At 41.2% G+C, this 18,867-nt stretch overlaps 1 protein-coding gene across 7 annotated transcripts in view; it reads right to left on the reverse strand.

Moving 5' to 3' along the window:
• The window catches only part of FNDC3B (fibronectin type III domain containing 3B), a 409,533-nt gene that overhangs the window by 99,803 nt on the left and 290,863 nt on the right, over positions 1-18,867 (reverse strand). For all 7 annotated transcript variants that reach the window (XR_006207084.1, XM_042954945.1, XM_042954943.1 and 4 more), the window contains one exon: positions 2,706-2,764. Coding sequence is in view for 6 of the 7 variants with exons in the window: in XM_042954945.1 (XP_042810879.1) it covers positions 2,706-2,764 (59 nt within the window). In the remaining variant the exon portion in view is untranslated. The remainder of the gene's footprint in view (positions 1-2,705; positions 2,765-18,867) is intronic.

Consider the following 18,867-nt stretch of genomic DNA (forward strand, 5'->3'; position numbering starts at 1 on the left):
TAAAGGCCCAGAGGGCCAGAATGCAAAGCAGAGGCCCTTGCTCTCCATGCCTCTGCCTGGAGCTCTGGCACCAGGCTGTCCCCACATTCCACCATGCTGGCCGAACCTCATCTGATGCTGGCGGGCCTTCAGGCATTTGTCTCCCCTGCCAGAACCAAGCTGCAGCCATTGCGGTCTGCCACACGTTTATTCAGCAAATATTTGTTAAAGGTTCACAAGGTGCCAAGGACAGTGCTAGGTATTAGAGGCACAAAGATAAATAAGACCCAGTCATGAATAAGACCTTCAGACAGAGACAGGGGAGAAGAGGAAGGGAGGAAAAATGTGTAAACAACTAACTGGGCTGGGAAGGACGAGTGGGCGATCACCAGGCAGAGAAGGTTTAGGCGGGGCCAAGGGGGAAGGAATGACCCCCGTAATATGTCCCCATCCTAATCCCTGGAACCTATGCATAAGTTGCCCTAAAAGGTGAAAGGGACTTTGCAGATGTGATTCATTGCAGATCGTGTGAGACAGAAACAATCCTGGATTATTTGGGTGGGCTCAGTGTAGTGACAAGGGTCCTTATAAGTGAAAGAGCGGGGCAGGAAAGTCAGAGTCAGAGAAGGAGACAGGAGGATGGAAGGAGCCGTGAGCCAAGGAATGCAGGCAACCTCCAGAAGCAGCCGGAAAACATGAAGGAACGGATTCTCCCCAGAGCCTCCAGAAAAAATGTCGCCTGCCAACAGATGCTAGCTTAGTGAGACCCATTTTGGACTGTCTAACCACTCAGATGACAATCTTACAAATTTTGCACCTCGTGTCGTATCTGTTTACATAAAAGCTGGTCTATCCACCCTGCTCCAAAAAATGTAAAGAGTAAGCACTTAATAAATGCTGAATCAAGGAAAGGACTAGTGCATTTAAATGGTGCTTTTTTTTTTAATCTTGCTAGAGCCACACGATCCTAACAAACATAGACTCTGTCACTTCTGCCGTAAAGAAATGACAAGGAATAACTCAAGAAAAACCCAGTGTGTGTTCACATGACGAAGGCAGGCCTGTGAAGTTCTGTGACTGTGTTTGAGACAAATAACCTGTTGTTCTGCCTTCTCGATTAGGACTCCTGTTTTCTTCATGGAGTTTCCTTCTTTTTGCTATACCACGAATATATATACTATATACCACGATTATGTCCCCAAGCTTTTTCTAACCTCTCCCTATATTCCATCCCCAGCCCCCAAAATATCATCCACTCTTACTCCCACAGCTTGAACTATAAATCTATGCGTGTGATCTGATCACTCTCGTTCCCCTCTCTCCCCAGCACTGCCCTACCAGACATATATGACTGCCCCTGCATTTACTTCCTTGGTGCCCTGCCAGTGAAACACACTCAACATGTCCAAGAATATCACTGGAAATCATAAAAACTACACAAACCCATTCTAGAGGAATGCACAGATTACTGGGAAAAAGCAAATGGCATAAAATGCATTACACATATACATACACGCAGAGCACAGTGAAGCTGGGGTAGTACCCACCCCAGTGGGTATACAGAACCCAGTACCCACAGGGGTTCTATGTACCAGGTGGAGAATCCCACTTGATGGGCAGGGACAGCAATGAAGGGAGACTCTTGGAGGCAGCAACTCCTCAGTGGAGGCATTGGAGCCTGAAAGCCCAGCTATCTGGGAGGTCATAACGCCTTACTGACTTCTCTAGGCAGTTCCGGTATGCATCCTCTCCTTGACACGCCTAGGGCCACCACCTGAATTCTGCCTCCTGTACCCTCCTGCCAGAGCTACAGTAACAGATTCTTGGTGCCTACCTCCCTGGGTCCATCCTTTTCTCACCCCGATGCATCTGCCAACCGTCCGTGCATCCTAAAACTATAGCCGTGACTATGTAACTTCTATGCCCCGAAACTCTCGTGGCAACCTGCTCCTTACACCAGAGTAAGTGCAGACTCCCCGCTCCAGGAGTTCCCTGTGGGACCCATACTCCAACACACCTGCTTTTAGGTTTTAGTCAAACTCAACTGTGTACCCTGAGGCATGTTTGAGCTCTTCTGTTAAAAAGCCTCAGGATTTGAAACGCACGAGGGATCAAGGTTTTCCAATTGGGCCGGAAAACATCCAAAGAACTTTGGCTCTCTGACCTCAGATGAAAGGCTGAGTCAACGTTTTCAATTTTTCACTTGGATTTCAAAGCATTTGGCAAAATCAGACCTAAAACCTCACAATATCATCACTCCCACCAATTTTTTTTCTTGCCATTACACTCAATATCTTGGACTTCTTTTCAGCTAATATTTAAATGCCTTTTTGAAATTTACCTGGAAAAATACTCGGAATCACTGAGGCTTTCAAAAATTATTATTACTATATTTACACAGGTTCAAAGAAATTGCCAAAAGAAAACAGTTGTATAGACCTGTGGGAGGGAAGGGTGTCAGGGGGACGCTATGTGTCCTTGGAAGCAGGGAAGAATACCTAATTGCATTCAGAATATCTAAATAAAGGACACATTTTGGTGGATTGTGACAGAACAGAAGACTGTTGTTCTATATTTTCATGCTCCATTAATAACACTGTTTCATAGTTTATAAATAATCAGCAATAGGAAGGGGCCCTTTTGTTTACCTACGATGTGGTGAAAGAAAAGCACACTTGAAATGCTTAAGAATGTGTCATTTATGCTGAGAAATCCAGAAGACATACCTGTGGTTTCTCTATTCCTGAAAGAATGTCTTGCACCCTCTTTACTTCCAACTCATACTCTGCATGGAGAAAGAGAAAAAAAGACAAGCCGTTAATACCATTAGGAGGCAATAATGTTGCCAAGTTCCTCCTCCAAGGCCTTTAACTATAGCGAGCATTAAGTCAGTTGCCCGTTACCGTGAACTTTGGGTACCACAGACAGGATCATGAAAATTCAGAATGGGAAGGACGTTGGGGTGGGGATTTCACTGTGGTTGTGCTAACTTGCCACTGACTCGGTTCACATATTCACAAAGTTGACGAGATTAACACTGAGTCCCTTCTAATAACTCAACAGGCAACAGAAAATAAAAGGTCCTAAGAAGGAGAGAAATGGGTGCAGCTAGAAGCTGAGAGCAATTAAGAGATGAGGTTGAAGAGACAGTGGCCGATTCATCGAGGGCTCGGAGTTCAGATATTTTAGTTCAGGTTTTATTCAAAGTTCAGTGGGCAGTCTCTGAAGTGTTTAAGTAGAGGGACTGACGTGATCTTTTTTTTTTTTCCCCCAAGTCTGAAAAGATCTGTTTGGTTTCGCAGGAATAATGGACATACAGAAGGCAGGAGCGACTGTGGAAAAATCAGTCAGTACATTGCCGTACTGGTCCAGGTGAAGAAGGATAGAGCTGGCCTGGGTTGGGATGGTATCAAAAACGGTGAAAACGGAACTGGTTTTGGAGGTATGGGTGCTAAAGGACTGGGTGTGACAGTCGAGGGTGAGGGAATGAACAGAATCAAAGATAATTCCCTGTTTTGGGCTTGATCAACTGGATGGATGAGGATATCTTTTAATAAGATGGGGAAGCGGGCAAGTTTTGCACTGGGGCAAGAAATGTTTTAAAAACAAAGGGAGGACAGTGCTTAGAGTAGAGAGGATGGGGAGGGAAGAGTATGTGTAAAAGAAGGATAAGAGACTTTAAACTTGACTGTTTTGCAGAGGAATCCCTTGACTTTCGCAACCTACTTGATGTAATCTAATTTTGAGTTTACAGATTAACTGTTAAACCTAGTTTATGAGGTAAATGCTAGAGTTACATGATTACCAAGATATATGTCCTCACCCTCAAATAGTTCAAGTCTAGTGAGGGGGAAATGAAAGCAGCAGGCAATTCCATGTGATACATACTCAAGACAGAGCATTCTAGAAGGCTTCCTAAGCACCAACATCTAGCTGACCCTGTGGCCAAGCAGGCCACTGGAGGTGACGGGAGACGTGGAACAAGGGGGTGAGAGGTTAGTAAGTCCAGCTCTTTCGGAGGCTCTTCATACTCATTGCTCAGGTCAATCTCAAAGTCACCTTTTAAAAGAATCCCACCTCAACCCCACCCCCTGCTCAGCCTCCAGTCATTCTGCAGTCCCACTTATTTCCTTTCTTGTGGCTACCAAAATCTAAAAGTTCTCTTATTCATGTGTTCTCGTTTACTGCTTTTCTTTCCTACTAAAATATAAGCTTCAGGAAGGCAGAGATGCTACAGATCCAAAAAAAACAATTTTTTTTTTTTTTCTGTAAAGAATCAGGTGCCTGGGTGGCTCAGTCGGTTGAGTGTCCGACTTCGGCTCAGGCCATGAACTCACTATTTGTGAGTTCGAGCCCCGTGTCGGGCTCTGCGCTCACAGCTCAGAGCCTGGAGCCTGCTTCTGATTCTGTGTCTCTGCCCCTTCCACACTCTGTCTCTCAATAATAAATAAACGTTAAAAAAAAAGAAAAAGAATCAGACAGTGAATATTTTTCAATTTGCACATAGACCACTGTCACATATTCTTCTTTGTTGTTATATCCCTGTGAAAACGTAACAATCTCCTCAGTTTGTGACTCACACACAACAGACCATGGGGCTGACTGCAGTGTGCGGACCCCTTTGGTAGGACACACTCAGGATTTAGCCCACAGCACCTAGCACCGTTCCTGTGTGATCCAAGCTCAATAGCTTTGTTACCTAAATAAATGAACCAAGCCCAAGTGAAAAATAGTAAGACTTCAGGGTACCCGTGTGGTTCAGCCGATTAAGCATCCAATTTCGGCTCAGGTCATGATCTCGCGGTTCGTGGGCTCGAGCCCCACGTGGGGCTCTGTGCTGACAGCTCAGAGCCTGGAGCCTGCTTTGGATTCTGTGTCTCCCTCTTTCTGCCCCTCCCCCACTTATGTACGCATGCGTGTGCTCTCTCTCTCTCTCTCTCTCTCTCTCTCTCTCTCTCTCTCTCTCTCAAATATAAACAAACATTAAAATATTTTTAAATAAATAATAAGACTCGTAGCTGGCACCACCATAAACTAAAAGGATCAGTTCTTCATTGTTTCTTACTGCATTCTATTTAGAAGATGTTTACTTCTATTTTGGTGAGAAAAAGAAACGGACTGGTGTTTAAATTGCAGGTGTTTTGTATTACAACAAAAAGAAACTTCACATTCAAAAGGCCAAATGACACCCTTGTTTATAGTCATGTAATCTTGTTAAGATATAGATAATGGTTTATACCCATAAGTCAAACACGCACATACCCTCACATTTTCTGGAAGCTCGTACTAAGCAGACTCTACATTTATCTCATAATCTGAGGGGTTGATTGTCAGTACAAAAGTAAAGTAAGCACAGTTGCAATATACGAACTGGTTCGGTTGTCAAAGACCAAACTTTCTGAATCTCTGGCTATTCTAGAGTTTGCAGGAACCTATGGTTTCAGACACTCATAGAAATAGACACATTCACAGAACCAGCTGGAGGAGGCCACTGCTTCCTTCCGCCATCACAGATACCAGGACCAGAAGCCAGAAGCCACACCCCACCCTTGAGGTAATAAAGGTTGAGACTAGAGCGGAGATAATCACCTATTCGACAACGAAGGGAAGTACTAAAGAGCTCAGCATAAGAAGTATCCTCAGGACTATGTACTAGATACAGGGCCTGAAAGAGGGAAGCAAAAAAGGACGCTTTGTCCCACAAAAATTGGAGGCCCCTCCCTCTGGCCAGCTTTCAAACGCAGATGACAGGAGAAATGGCCAGGCTTTTGACAGAAAAAGGAAAAAAATGAGAAAGGAGGTTGGATTAGAAGGGGGAGAGGGTGGGGTAGAGATCTGTTTAAAATGAAAAAGAATGGGTTGTGGGTAAGAGCCAGAAATACAAGGGAAAGGTCCTGACTGAGATAAAAACAACTTCTGAAGAGAGGTCAGGACTGTCCAGGTTTGTCTTTGATTATAGCAGTGAAAGCTGACGTGTTCTGAGCACCCAGCTACGTGCTGGTTGAGGGGCCAACACCTTGCTCATTTTTACAACATCCCCTGCAAGACGGACATGCTCTGCTCAGTCTTCTGACAGTGTGGGCAGGACTGAAGTCTATTTTGTCCATCACAGTTTTCACCTTCGGTGCTGAGTACAACACCTGCAGGCATATGACAGATGAGGAGAAGGAATGAATGAGGAAACTGAGGCTCAGACAGCAGATGTGATCTCCCCGAGGGATACAAGACCAGTACCTGGTCCAAAAGCAAAGAGAACGTCTCACTGCATTATGACAAATTAATAGGGATCTGGGGGTCACAAGGGAGAGGATGTGGAGAGACAAGAGCGGAGGGTGTTTTGCCCCGGGGTGCATGGAAGAAGGAAGGCAGCAGGAGAAACCATCCAGATCCCATGAGAGGGTTTGTATTGGGGTTTTTTGTTGTTGTTGGTGGTGGTGTTGTTGTTGTTGGTGGTGTTGTTGTTGTTGTTGTTGTTGTTGGTGGTGGTGGTGGTGTGTGTGTGTGTGTGTGTGTGTAAATCTCGGAGAAAGCTGTCAGAGAAATAGAGCAAAGGCCTCTGGATCTGGGCAGAAGGTATGTGAGAAAGGGAAGAAAAAGTAGGGCATGAATGGAGCCAAATAAACAAAGGATTCATAGAAGATCAAAAACCCAAAGGGCAGGGCGAGGGGAGGAAAGGTAGTGACAGGACAATCAATGCCCCATTATATCAGGAGAAATGCGGTATCAAAGCCAGACTGGATTCCTTCTTTCTTTCAAGACTCTAAAATGTGAATATGGAAAAAGAAGAGAAAAATGCATCCGCACCACATTTACTGAATGCTTTTCCATTTGTGCTGCCACAGGCTAAGGATAAATAAATGCCAGGCATACAATATGCACACACAAGAGTGAAAATAAAATCCCTTTAACTGAGCTAAAGTGACAGTTACCACGTGTAAAATAAGCTCTTGTCCGAAAGCTAGCAGTCTGGTACGAAATGCCAAAATTCACGACTCTACTACCTAAATAACCGAGTTCACTTGGACCCTGGCCTACCTCTCCCAAGGCAAGATTTAACCGGGCCTCGGAGAAGTCTATGAATTATCACCCTTTCCATTAAACAGCCTCGGAGCTCAGCTATTCAGTGTATTTCAGAGTCTGGGTAAAGCTTTCGCTTGCTCGCCATGCTTTCTTTCTCTGTGTCTCTACTTCTCCCTCTCTCATGCTCTCACACACACATATCTTGAGTGAGGAAGAACAGCTAATGCGGTCACAAAAATTTATGAGCAAAACCAAAAAGAATAGTTCTGGTGATCTGTCTTCAGGAAATCTTTCATATCAAGTTAAAAAGAAAACTACGGGAAGCCTGGGTGGCTCAGTCGGTTAAGCGTCTAACTCTTGACTTTGGCTCAGGTCATGATCTCACGGTTTGTGAGTTCGAGCCCTGTGTCGGCTCCACGCTGACAGCGCAGAGCCTGTTTGGGATTCTCTCTTTCAAAATTAATAATAATAATAATTAAGAAAAGAAAACTATGTCTCGTTTGTCTCTGTGTTTACCTCTTAAAGAATTTGGTGTGACAGCCGAGCAACAGATTGTCCTAGAAGAGGGGAATAAAAGGGGTGGGGGAAGACACTTGGGTGGCACAGTCGGTTTAGCATCTGACTTCAGCTCAGGTCATGATCTCACAGCTCATTATTTCGAGCCCCACATCGGGCTCTGTGCTGACAGCTTAGAGTCTGGAGCCTGCTTCAGATTCTGTGTCCCTCTCTCACTCTACCCCTTCCCCACTCATACTCTCCCACCTTCTCTCTCTCTCTCTCTCTCTCTCTCTAAGAATAAATAAACATTAAAAAAAATTAAGGGGCACCTGGGTGGCTCAGTCGGTTAAGCGTCCGACTTCAGCTCAGGTCACGATCTCACGGTTCGTGGGTTCGAGCCCCGCGTTGGGCTCTGTGCTGACAGCTCAGAACCTGGACCTTGCTTTGGATTCTGTGTCTTCCTCTCTCTCTGCTCCTCCCCCACTCATGCTTTCTCTCTCTCTCTCTCTCTCTCTCTCAGAAATAAACATTAAAAAAATTTTTTTTAATTAAAAAAAAAAAGAAGAGGAAAAAAATGCAAGGTTCTGTTACAGGGTTGTAGGATGAGGTTCTTTTCATTATCATGTCTGCCTTCTTCCCCCTGGTTTGCAGCAAGGAAATTAATCCACAGGCAAATCTTACAGGCCAACTTGTATTTCTTTCTCCTCGCATTAAAACTGCCACGAGTTAAGCAAACAGATTAAAATCATTTTCTTCCTGCTTTAATTTTGTTGCAACCATGGCTGATATGGATAGACATGACAACCCACCTTTCATATCACTACCTTCTTAACACTGAAAAACCTTTTCCTTGCAGTGAAGATGGTGCTGATCAATAAAAAAGGATTATAGAGTACTCTCAGTGCTCCAAACAGAACAGGCGTGTTGTTTTGCAGATACAGACACATTTGGGAGGTAGGTAATTTCTTAAAAAGGAGTTAAGATGGGAGCCTCTAGTTTCAACATGTCCCAAGGAGTTGAGAACCACCCAAATTGCAAATGACAAAAAAAAAAAAAAAAAAAAAAAAAGGGGGGGAAGGGGGATTCAGCTCAGTGATTTACATTTTTCTTCATCCCCAAAGAAATCTCCTCCCAAGAAAATAAAGCATTTTTTAGCAAAGGGAAAGTTAAAATAAAAATACACAAGCAAGCAAATATACTTTAAAAAAAAAAAAAAAAAACGAAGAAGAAAAAAGCAACAACAACCCACACACATAGAGAGAATATGTGTCATGTGAAATTTAAACTTTCCACAAATAATGGTTTTCATGTTTGCTCCAAAAAGAACTGTAAGTTCAGACTGTTTGAATAACTGTAAGGCCTAAACTAATTAAAATATCCCCCTTTATAAACACAATTTACTTCTTTGGTTTGCTTCACATTTTTTCCATCTTAGAAAAGAAATACAGCTAGACACTTAGCTGCTAGCTATAGAATGTATTTATGGCTGTAACAGCCCCTTCATTCCAATGGAATGACATCAGCATTATTTCTCTGTAAACCTTCCGTCTAGTTCTCATCCGCACGGCTCATTTACAGATATGCCCGGCATAACAGAATATGCTTTCTCAGATTTGCCAAAGAGCTGACTTAGCTACTATCTTTAACACATTATATATAATAAACAAGGGGTGTGGAAAATATGCAACTTCTTGCCATGCCCATTTTAGGGATAAGAGACTTCAACTCACTACTCAAGAAAAGAACTATATGAACAGAAATAAATCCTTTTGGATGAAAAAAATATGACTCAATAATTAAGGACAAGTTGAATATCCAATCACTGCCTACCAATGCTAATGAGAATGAATGGGGATGAAGTAAGATGGCTTAAGAATGCTTACTGAATTGCTTTTCTAATGAGAGAAAAAAAAATTAGCGATTTTCATTTTTGAAATACTACCTATGCTGAGAAAAACAAAGAATCAATAAATGCACACCAAAGTAGTATTAATTACTTAAGAACCTCCATTTAGTGATTATAATCCAGAGTTAATGGTGTTAAAATCAAATATTAAAAATGTACAAAATCACAAGGAATACATTTACATAATCTAGGACAATGCAGTTAATCCCCAAGGACAAATATTCCAGGAATATCTTCAGATATCAAACATCCTGATGCTAAAAATACAAAAATAAATATCTCTCTAGCCTTTTAGCTGGTTAAGTGGTTACTCTACTGGAAATTCTGAAAGATAGCCAAGGGAATACCAGACTCTCAACACTAACGAGAAAGCAGCAGGCAGGTGAACATATGTTGTGGGACGCTGCCTTCCAGTCTAGGGAAATATTTCTAAGAGAACTTGGGTTCCCAACAGATTGTGGAGCCTTAAGAGAAAGAGCAGAGATGAATTCCTTTTGCAGGTGGAGTGCCTGGCTGGAGAGGAGGGATGGCCAGAGGACATAAATGGGACAGGGTCGGGGTGGGGGGGGTGCTAGTTTCCTCTAAGCTTTTGTCGATATTTCTGGAACTGAGTAGAAAGAATGATTTTCTTTCCTGGTCCAGGATTTGAGCAAAGTCCTACCGGGAATATTTACATTAGCCTACTCGTAGGCAAAAATGGGTCTCTTCAGGCAAAAGCTGTCCACCACTGAAGGTAGTAAGAGGGACAAAAGAGAAGTGGTAGGTCTAGGACCTGAATGAAAAGGGAAAGCACCAGATACAAACAATACTTCTGTTGACTCTCAGGTCAACTCAAAGTTTATGTCTCAGCCACCTTTGAATGCCAACTAAACTGGGGTCTACCTGAAATACTAGGAGATTCTAGGTTCATTTCTGCCAACTGCCTAAGAAACATTCTTGTGTTTACTTCACAAAAATCGTACTTCTGCATGGAACTGGACACACACAGCTAGCATTTTTAAGAACATCAAATTAAATAGGGATGAAAACCCCACAAAAATGGATAAAGTATTAGGTAGATATGCTTGCCTGGCAAGCTTGATTCTACACCAGTCCTGTCCTTTCCCTCCCTCTGTCTGTTTGAGACGTTTCACTGGCTAGCTGAGCCCTAACCTGTGCCAGATATAGCTCTTTTATTTTGGGGGAAGGCTCAACGCCATGATTATCCAGCAAGAGCTGGTGCCCTCCCTGGGTGTGTAACAGGAAGGCAATCGCTTAAACACAGGATAGAGCGACTTACAAAGGTAATTAAAGTTTATACACTACTTTCTGCGCTGGCGTCTGTAAACGTTTCCACAAAATGTTTTTTCATTAAGATTTGGCATGTCACATTGAAAACTTCTCAAGTAGCTTATTCAAAATTTTTGCAAAACTGTGTCAACTGACAGGCAGAACCCAGAGAGAACAATTTTGTAACACATTAAATCTGAAAAAGAATCTTAATATTTTTTTTAATTTAAAAAATGTTTTCTTATTTATTTTTGAGAGAGAGAGAGAGAGACAGAGTACCAGCAGGGGAGAGGCAGAGAGAGAGGGAGACACACAATGTGAAGCAGGTTCCAGGCTGAGAGCTGTCAGCATGGAGGCCAAAGCAGGGTTTGAACTCATGAACCTTGAGATCATGACCTGAGCTGAAGTTGGACACTTAACTGACTGAGCTACCCAGGTGCCCCAAGAATTTTAATATTTATACCACCTATATAGCAAGTTTTGAAGTTTTTATTCCTACATTTTCTTTCTTTCTTTCCTTCCTTCCTTCCTTCCTTCCTTCCATCCATCCATCCATGTTACATAACATACAGTGTAGTCTTGGCTTCAGTAGAACCCAGTGATTCGTCACTTACATACAACACCCACTGCTCATCCCAACAAATGCCTTCCTTAATGCCCATCACCCATTTTACCCAGCCCCACCAACCCTTAGTTTGTTCTTTGTATTGAAGAGACTCTTATGGTTTGCCTGCCTCTGTTTTTATCTTAGTTTTCCTTCCCTTCCCCTATGATCATCTGTTAAGTTTCTCAAATTCCACATGAGTGAAATCATGTGGTATCTGTCTTTCTCTGACCCAATTATTTCGCTTAGCATAACATCCTCCAGTTCCATACATGTTGTGACAAATGGCAAGATTTCATTCTCTTTCATTGCCAAGTAGTATTCCATTGTGTGTGTGTGTGTGTGTGTGTGTGTGTGTGTGTGTGTGTGTGTATTATACACTACATCTTCTTTATCCATTCATCAGTTGATGGACATTTGGGATCTTTCCATAATTTGGCTATTATTGAAAGCACTGCTATAAACATTGGGGTACATGTGCCCCTTGGAATCGGCACTCCTGTATCCTTTGGATAAATTCCTAGTAGTGCAATTGCTGCATCATAGGGTAATTCTATTTTCAATTTTTTGAGGAACCTCCATACTGTTTTCCAGAGTGGCTCCACCAGTTTGAATTCCCACCAACAGTGCAAGAGGGTTCCCCTTTCTCCAAATCCTTATCAACATGTGTTGTTTCCTGAGTTGTTAATTTCAGCCACTCTGACCAGTGTGAGGTGGTATCTCATTTTGGTTTGGATATTTCCCTGATGATGAGCGATGCTGAACATCCTTTCGTGTCTCTGCCACGTGGATGTCTTCTTTGGAAAAGGGTCTATTCAGGTCTTCTGCCTGTGTCTTCACTGGATTATTTGTTTTTCAGGTGTTGAGTTTGGTAAGTTCTTTGCAGATTTTGGATACTAACCTTTATACGGCATGTCATTTGCAAATATCTTCCCCCATTCCCCCCAGTTGACGTTTAGTTTTGCTGATTGTTTCCTTTACTGTGCAGAAGAGACTGTTATCTTGATGAGGTCCCAATAGTTCATTTTTGCTTTTGTTCCCCTTGCCTCCGGAGACGTGTCAAGTCAGAAGTTGCTGCGGCCAAGGTCAAGGAAGTTGCTGCCTGTTTTCTCCTGTAGGATTTTGATGGTTTCCTGTCTCATACTTAGACCTTTCATCCATTTTGAATTTATTTTTGTGTATGGTGTAAGAAAGCACACTTACATTTTCTTAACTGATGTCTCATATGACTAACATATCCATTTGGAGGATAGGTATTCAGTGTATGTTCAAAGAATCCAGTGAAGCTCATCAGCTGATATGGGGATCAAATTCAGAGCTAATGTCATGTGGCAGGGTGCCAAATAATTCCACAGAGTTTCAGCATATGGAAAAGTCATTACCGCCCACGGTACAACCTACCCTACCCAGGAAATCAGCCAAGGATATACATGTGGGTACATATTGAAAATGCATATTAGCCACCAGGAAGGTAATGTCAATGAGTAAAAGACAGTGGACACATTAGGCAAAAGGGGAGGGTAAAGACTGTGGAAAATGGAAAAAGCCCTCACCCTATCTAAAGGGGGCAGCTACTATGTATGGCAATCAATTACTGCCAGGCAGGATCATTGGTCTAAGGTTGACAAACACTGCCATTTTCTAAAGAATCTAGAAATGGAAAAATTTTCATGAAATTGCCTGATCTGTAAAAATATACATTGTAAGACATTTTTAATCTACAGAAAAGTGGAGTAGAACTATGAACACCCATATGCCCTTCACCCAGACTTATCAATTGTTAACATTTTGCTATACTTGCACATTCACATTTTGTCTCTACATATATACACTTTTTTTTCAGAGCCATTTGAAAGGAAGATGTTGATCTTATGCTAAGATGTTAAGTTTATCCCCAAAACTTCAGCATGTCTTTCCTTTTTTTTTTTTTAAATTTTTTTTAATGTTTTAGTTTTGACTGAGAGAGAGAGAGAGACAGAGCATGAGCGGGGGAGGGGCAGAGAGAGAGGGAGACACAGAATCCGAAGCAGGCTCCAGGCTCTGAGCTGTCAGCACAGAGCCTGACACGGGGCTCGAACTCACAGACTGAAAGATCATGACCTGAGCCGAAGTCGGACACTCAACCGACTGAGCCACCCAGGCGCCCCCAGCATGTCTTTCCTAAGAACAAGAACTTTCTTGCACATAATCGTAACACAACCAAAAGATTTAACATTGACAGAATAAAATCTAATGTGTATTCCATACTCAAATTACCCCAACTCTTCCGATAATATCTTTAATCCTTTGCCTCCTAATCCAAGATCCAATCAAGGAACACATGTTGGATTCATTTGTCAAGTTTCACTAGACTCCTTTAACCTAGAACAGAAATCCCCTGTACTTTTTTATCTTCCTAAGGTTGATATTTTTAAAGTGTCTGGGCCAGTTTTCTTAAGGCATGTACCACTATCTGGACTGTGTGACTACATCCTCATAATTATATTCAAAACTTTCAAATATAATTTCAAATTATATTAAAAACTTTTGGCAAGAATTCTGTATAGATGTACTCCCCATCCATTACACGAGGAAACACACAGTACCAATTTGAACCTTTTGATGATGCCCTGCACTGTGATCACTTGGTTATAGTGTTGTGTAACCTCTTTCTCCACAGTGAAAGCACCTTCTCCTCCTTTCACCTGATGATTAAACACTGATGATTTTTGCCAGAAAATATTACATTAATAGTTTCAAGATGGCAATATTCCTAATTCTACACTTTTTTCCAAGTTTATTAGTTCTTTCTCCCACTTTAAGTATCTATGAACTCATGGACTGTTTTTTATTAAAAAAATTGTAATGCTCCATTGCAATTGTTCTTTTCGATGCTAAAACTGTCCCAAATGCAGCCAGTGGGAGTCCCTTCAAGTTGTTTTCTATGCCCCTTTGTCCACTTCCTTAAGATATCTGGTTTAGGGGTGCCTGGGTGGCTCAGCCAGTTAAGCATCCGACTTCGGCTCAGGTCATGATCTCACGGTTTGTGAGTTCGAGCCCTTCGTCGGGTTCTGTGCTGACAGCTTGGAGCCTGGATCCTGCTTCAGACTCTGTGTCTCCCTCTCTCTCTCTCTGCCCCTCCCCTGTTTGTTCATGCTCTGTCTCTGTCTCAAAAATAAATTAACATTAAAAAAAAATTAAAAAAAACGATTTCTTGTTTAAACACCTATTTAATATTCTGGCTTAAGATCAGTTGGCCAAAAGTACAAAAATGTACAGACAGCTAGTGACAGATTTTAGTAGCATAAAGTAGAATTCATCCAAATTATTCAGATTTGTCAAAAGCCACTATTAGCCAAGGATTTACTTATTCAAAAGGGACTAGAAGGGCGCCTGGGTGGCTCAGTTGGTTGAGCGTCCGACGGCTCATGAGTTCAAGCGTCGTGTCACGCTCTGTGCTGACAGCTCAGAGCCCGGAACCCGCTTTGGATTCTGTGTCTCCCTCTCTCTCTCCCCTCCCCTGCTTGCTCACTGTCTCTCTCTCTGTCTCTCTCTCTCAGAAATAAACATTAAAAAAAATGTTTTTAACTGACTAGAAAGAAAAAGTAACATGTAAGTATTTCTGGTTTCTAAATCTTTTAGAAATTAAAGTTAAAACAAAGCAACCCAATAATCCAAGAGCCAGCCATTTTAAACAATATTTTAAGGGGCACCTGGGTGGCTCAGTTGGTTGAGCATCCGACTTTGGCTCAGGTCACGATCTCACGGTTCTTGAGTTCGAGTCCCGCGTCAGGCTCTGTGCTGACAGCTGAGAACCTGGAGCTACTTCAGATTCTGCACCTCCCTCTGTCTCTGCCCCTCCCCCACTCATGCTCGGTCTCTCTCTGTCTCTCAAAGGTAAATAATAAATGTTAAAAAAAATTTTTAAACAATATTTTAAGACATAGAAAACTTGAAACAACCATTGGGTAAAAGAAGAAATCAAAAGGAATAAATTATCTCAAAACAAATGAAAACAAAACACAACAAAGCAAATATTGTGGGATGCACCAAAAGAAGTTATAAGAGGAAAGTTCACAGCAATAAACATATACATGATGAATCTAGAAAGACCTCAAATAAACAACTTTCACCTCAAGAAACTAGAAAAAGAACAAATTAAGCCCAAAGTTAGCAGAAGGAAGGAAATATTAAGGATCAGAACAGAAATAGATGAAATACAAATCAGAAAATAGAAGGGGGACACCTGGGTGGCTCAGTCAGTTAAGTGTCTGACTCATTGTTTTGGCTCAGGTCACGATCTCACGGTTTGTGAGACTGAACCCCGCGTCAGGCTCTGCGCTGACAGGATGGAGCCTGATTGGAATTCTCTCTCTCCCTCTCTCTCCGCCCCTCCCCTACGCGCTCGCTCGTTCTCTCTCTCTCTTCTCCACATAAATAAAATAAACTTAAAAGAAAAAGTAAAATAGAATCAATGGAACCAAGAGTTGGTTCTTCAAAAAAGATAAGATTGACAAACCTTTAGCTAGCCCAAGTAAAAGAGAGAGGACTCAAAATTAGAAATGAAAGAGACATTACAAATGATACTACAGAAATACATAGAATCATGACATTACTATGAACAATTACAAGCCAACAAGTTACCTAACCGAGAAGGAATGGATACATTTCTAGAAACACACAACCTACCAAGACTGAACCAGTCAGAAAGAGGAATTAATACCAATCCTCCTCAAACTTTTCCAAATATTAAGAGGAGGGAACACTTCCAAACTTACTCTGTGAGGCCAGCATTCCTTTGATACCAAAACCAGATAAAGATGCCACAAGAAAACTTCAGGCCACAATCTCTAATGAATATACATGCAAAAATTCTCAACAAAATATTAATAAACCAAATTCAAGAACACATTAAAAGGATTATATACCATTACTATGTGAGTAATACCCACATTACTATGTGGGTATTACATCCCTGAGATGTAATACGGATAGTTCAACACACACAAATCAATACATGTAATACATATCAATAAAATGAAAGATAAAATTACACAATCATCTTAACAAATGTAGAAGAAGCATTTGACAAACTACAACATCCTTTCATGATAAAAACCTTTTACAGATTGTATATAGAAGAAACATACCTCAACATAATATGGAGCAAAGATATGTAACAAACATTATACACAATGGAGAAAAATTGGAAGTGTTTCCACTCAGATCAGGAACAAAGCAAGGATACCCACTCTCATCACTCCTACTCAATACAGTACTGGACGTCCAAGCTAGAGCAATTAAGCAAGACAAAGAAACAAAAGGCATCCAAATGGAAATGAAAGAAGTGAAATTATCATTATTTGCTGATGACATGATGCTATACATAGAAAATCCCACACAATCAGTCAAGAACTGTTAGAATTAATCAACAATTTCAGCAAAATGGTAGGATACAAAATCAAAATACAGAAATTGATTGCTTTTCTTTACACTAATGAGGAAGCATCTGAAAAAGAATTAAACATTCCAATCACAATAAATCTGACCAAGGAAGTGAAAGATGTGTACCATGCAAACTAGAAAATTTTGCTGAAAGATATCAAAGGAGACACAAACAGAAGGAAAGATGTCCCACGTTCATGAATCAGAAGAATACTGTTGAAATGGCCATACCCCAAAGCCACCTACAGATCAACATAATGCCCATCAAAATACCAAAGGCATTCTTCACAGAAACGAAGAAACGATCTTAAAATTTGTGTGGAACCACAAAAGATCTTGAGGAACTAAAGCAACCCTGAGAAAAAAGAACAAACTGGAGATGCTACACTTCTAAATTTCAAACTATACCACAAAGCCATAGTAATAAAAAACAGTATGGTACTGTCACAAAAACAGATACATTGACCAGTGGAAGAGATTAGAGAGCCCAGAACTAAGCCATGACATATATGGTATGGTCACCTGATATTTAACAAGGGAGACAAGAATACCCAATAGAGAAAGGAGAGTCTTTTCAACAAGTGATGCTGGGAAAAGTGGAGAAATAAACATATGCTAAATAATGAAATTGAGTGAAATCTCACACCACTCAGAAATGAGCACAAAATGGGAGGGGAATCTGGAGGAAAAAATGAAGGAACAAAAAGCAGAATCAAACCTATAAATACAGAGATCAAAATGATAGGTGCCAGAGGGATGGGCACTTGGGCAAAAGGGTGAGAGGGAGTGGGAGATACAGGCTTTTAGGTATGGAATGAATAAATCATGGGAACAATATAGTCAATGATGTTCTAATAGTGATGCATAAAGACAGATAGTAGCTACCCCTGTGGTAGGCACAGAATAATTCCTAAACTTGTTCAATCCCTATGTTGTACAACTGAAACCAATGTAACACTATGTGTCAACTATATTCAAATAAAAAAATAAGAGAATAAACAAACACATAATTGATTCTACAGCTTCTAGCTGACTTCAAGGTACAGTGAATAGCATAATGGTCCCCAAAGATGTTTATGTGCTACTCCTAAGAGTGTGTGAATATGTTAGGTTACAAGATAAAGGAGAATTAAAGTAGCAGAAGAAATTAGGGCTCCCAATTAACAGATCTTAAATTAAGGAGATTATCCGAGGTTATCCTGATGGGCCCAATGTAATCACAAGTCTTTAAAAGTAGAAGGGAGCACTCTTAAAGTAGAAGGGAGAACTGAGGGTTGCTGGAGGGGCTGTGGGTGGGTGGAGGGGCTGTGGGTGGGGGGGGGCGCTAAATGGGTAAGGGGCACTAAGGAAGACACTTGTTGGGATGAGCACTGGGTGTTATACATGGGGGATGAATCACTGGAATCTACTCCTGTAATCACTATTGCACTATATGCTAACTAGGATGTAAATTAAAAATTAATAAATAAATAATAAGTAAAAATAGAAGGGAGCAGAAGAGGAGGTCAGACTGATACAGAGTGAGAAGGACTTAATGAGCTGTTGCTGGCTTTGAAGAGGAGAGGAACCATGAGCCAAAGACATTGGGCAGATTTAAGAAGCTGTTGACGGTTAGGAAATGGATTCTCTCCTAGAGCCTCCAGAAAGAAACACAGCCCTGCCTACACCTTGATTTTAGACCTGGCTGTACTCCAGATGTATAGAACTATAAAACGACAAATTTGTATTATTAAAAAAAAACCCTCAAAATGGATCCATAGTCTGGTCAAAACATAAGACATGATACCATAAAACTCTTATAAGGAAATATAGGGAAAAAGCTCACTGATATTGGCTTAGAAATAATTTTGAGGGCATGAAATCAAAAGCATAAACAACAAAAGAAAAAAATCAATAAATGGTACTACATCAAACTCAGTAAAAGAAACAATTTACACAGTCAAAGAAACAATTAACAAAATGAAATGACAGCCTGCATAATGAGAGAAACCTTTGCAAACAATGTATTGAATAAGGGATTAATATCCAGAATATAAAAAGAACTTAGTCAACTCAACAACAACAATCCAATTAAGAACCAGGAAGAACTAAACAGACATTTCTCCAACAAGGACATCAAAATGGCCAATAGACACATGAAAATATGCTGAGCATCACTATTCCTCAG

The sequence above is a fragment of the Panthera leo genome, chromosome C2, assembly GCF_018350215.1.
Source record: "Panthera leo isolate Ple1 chromosome C2, P.leo_Ple1_pat1.1, whole genome shotgun sequence".
NCBI classification, from domain to species: Eukaryota; Metazoa; Chordata; class Mammalia; order Carnivora; family Felidae; genus Panthera; species Panthera leo.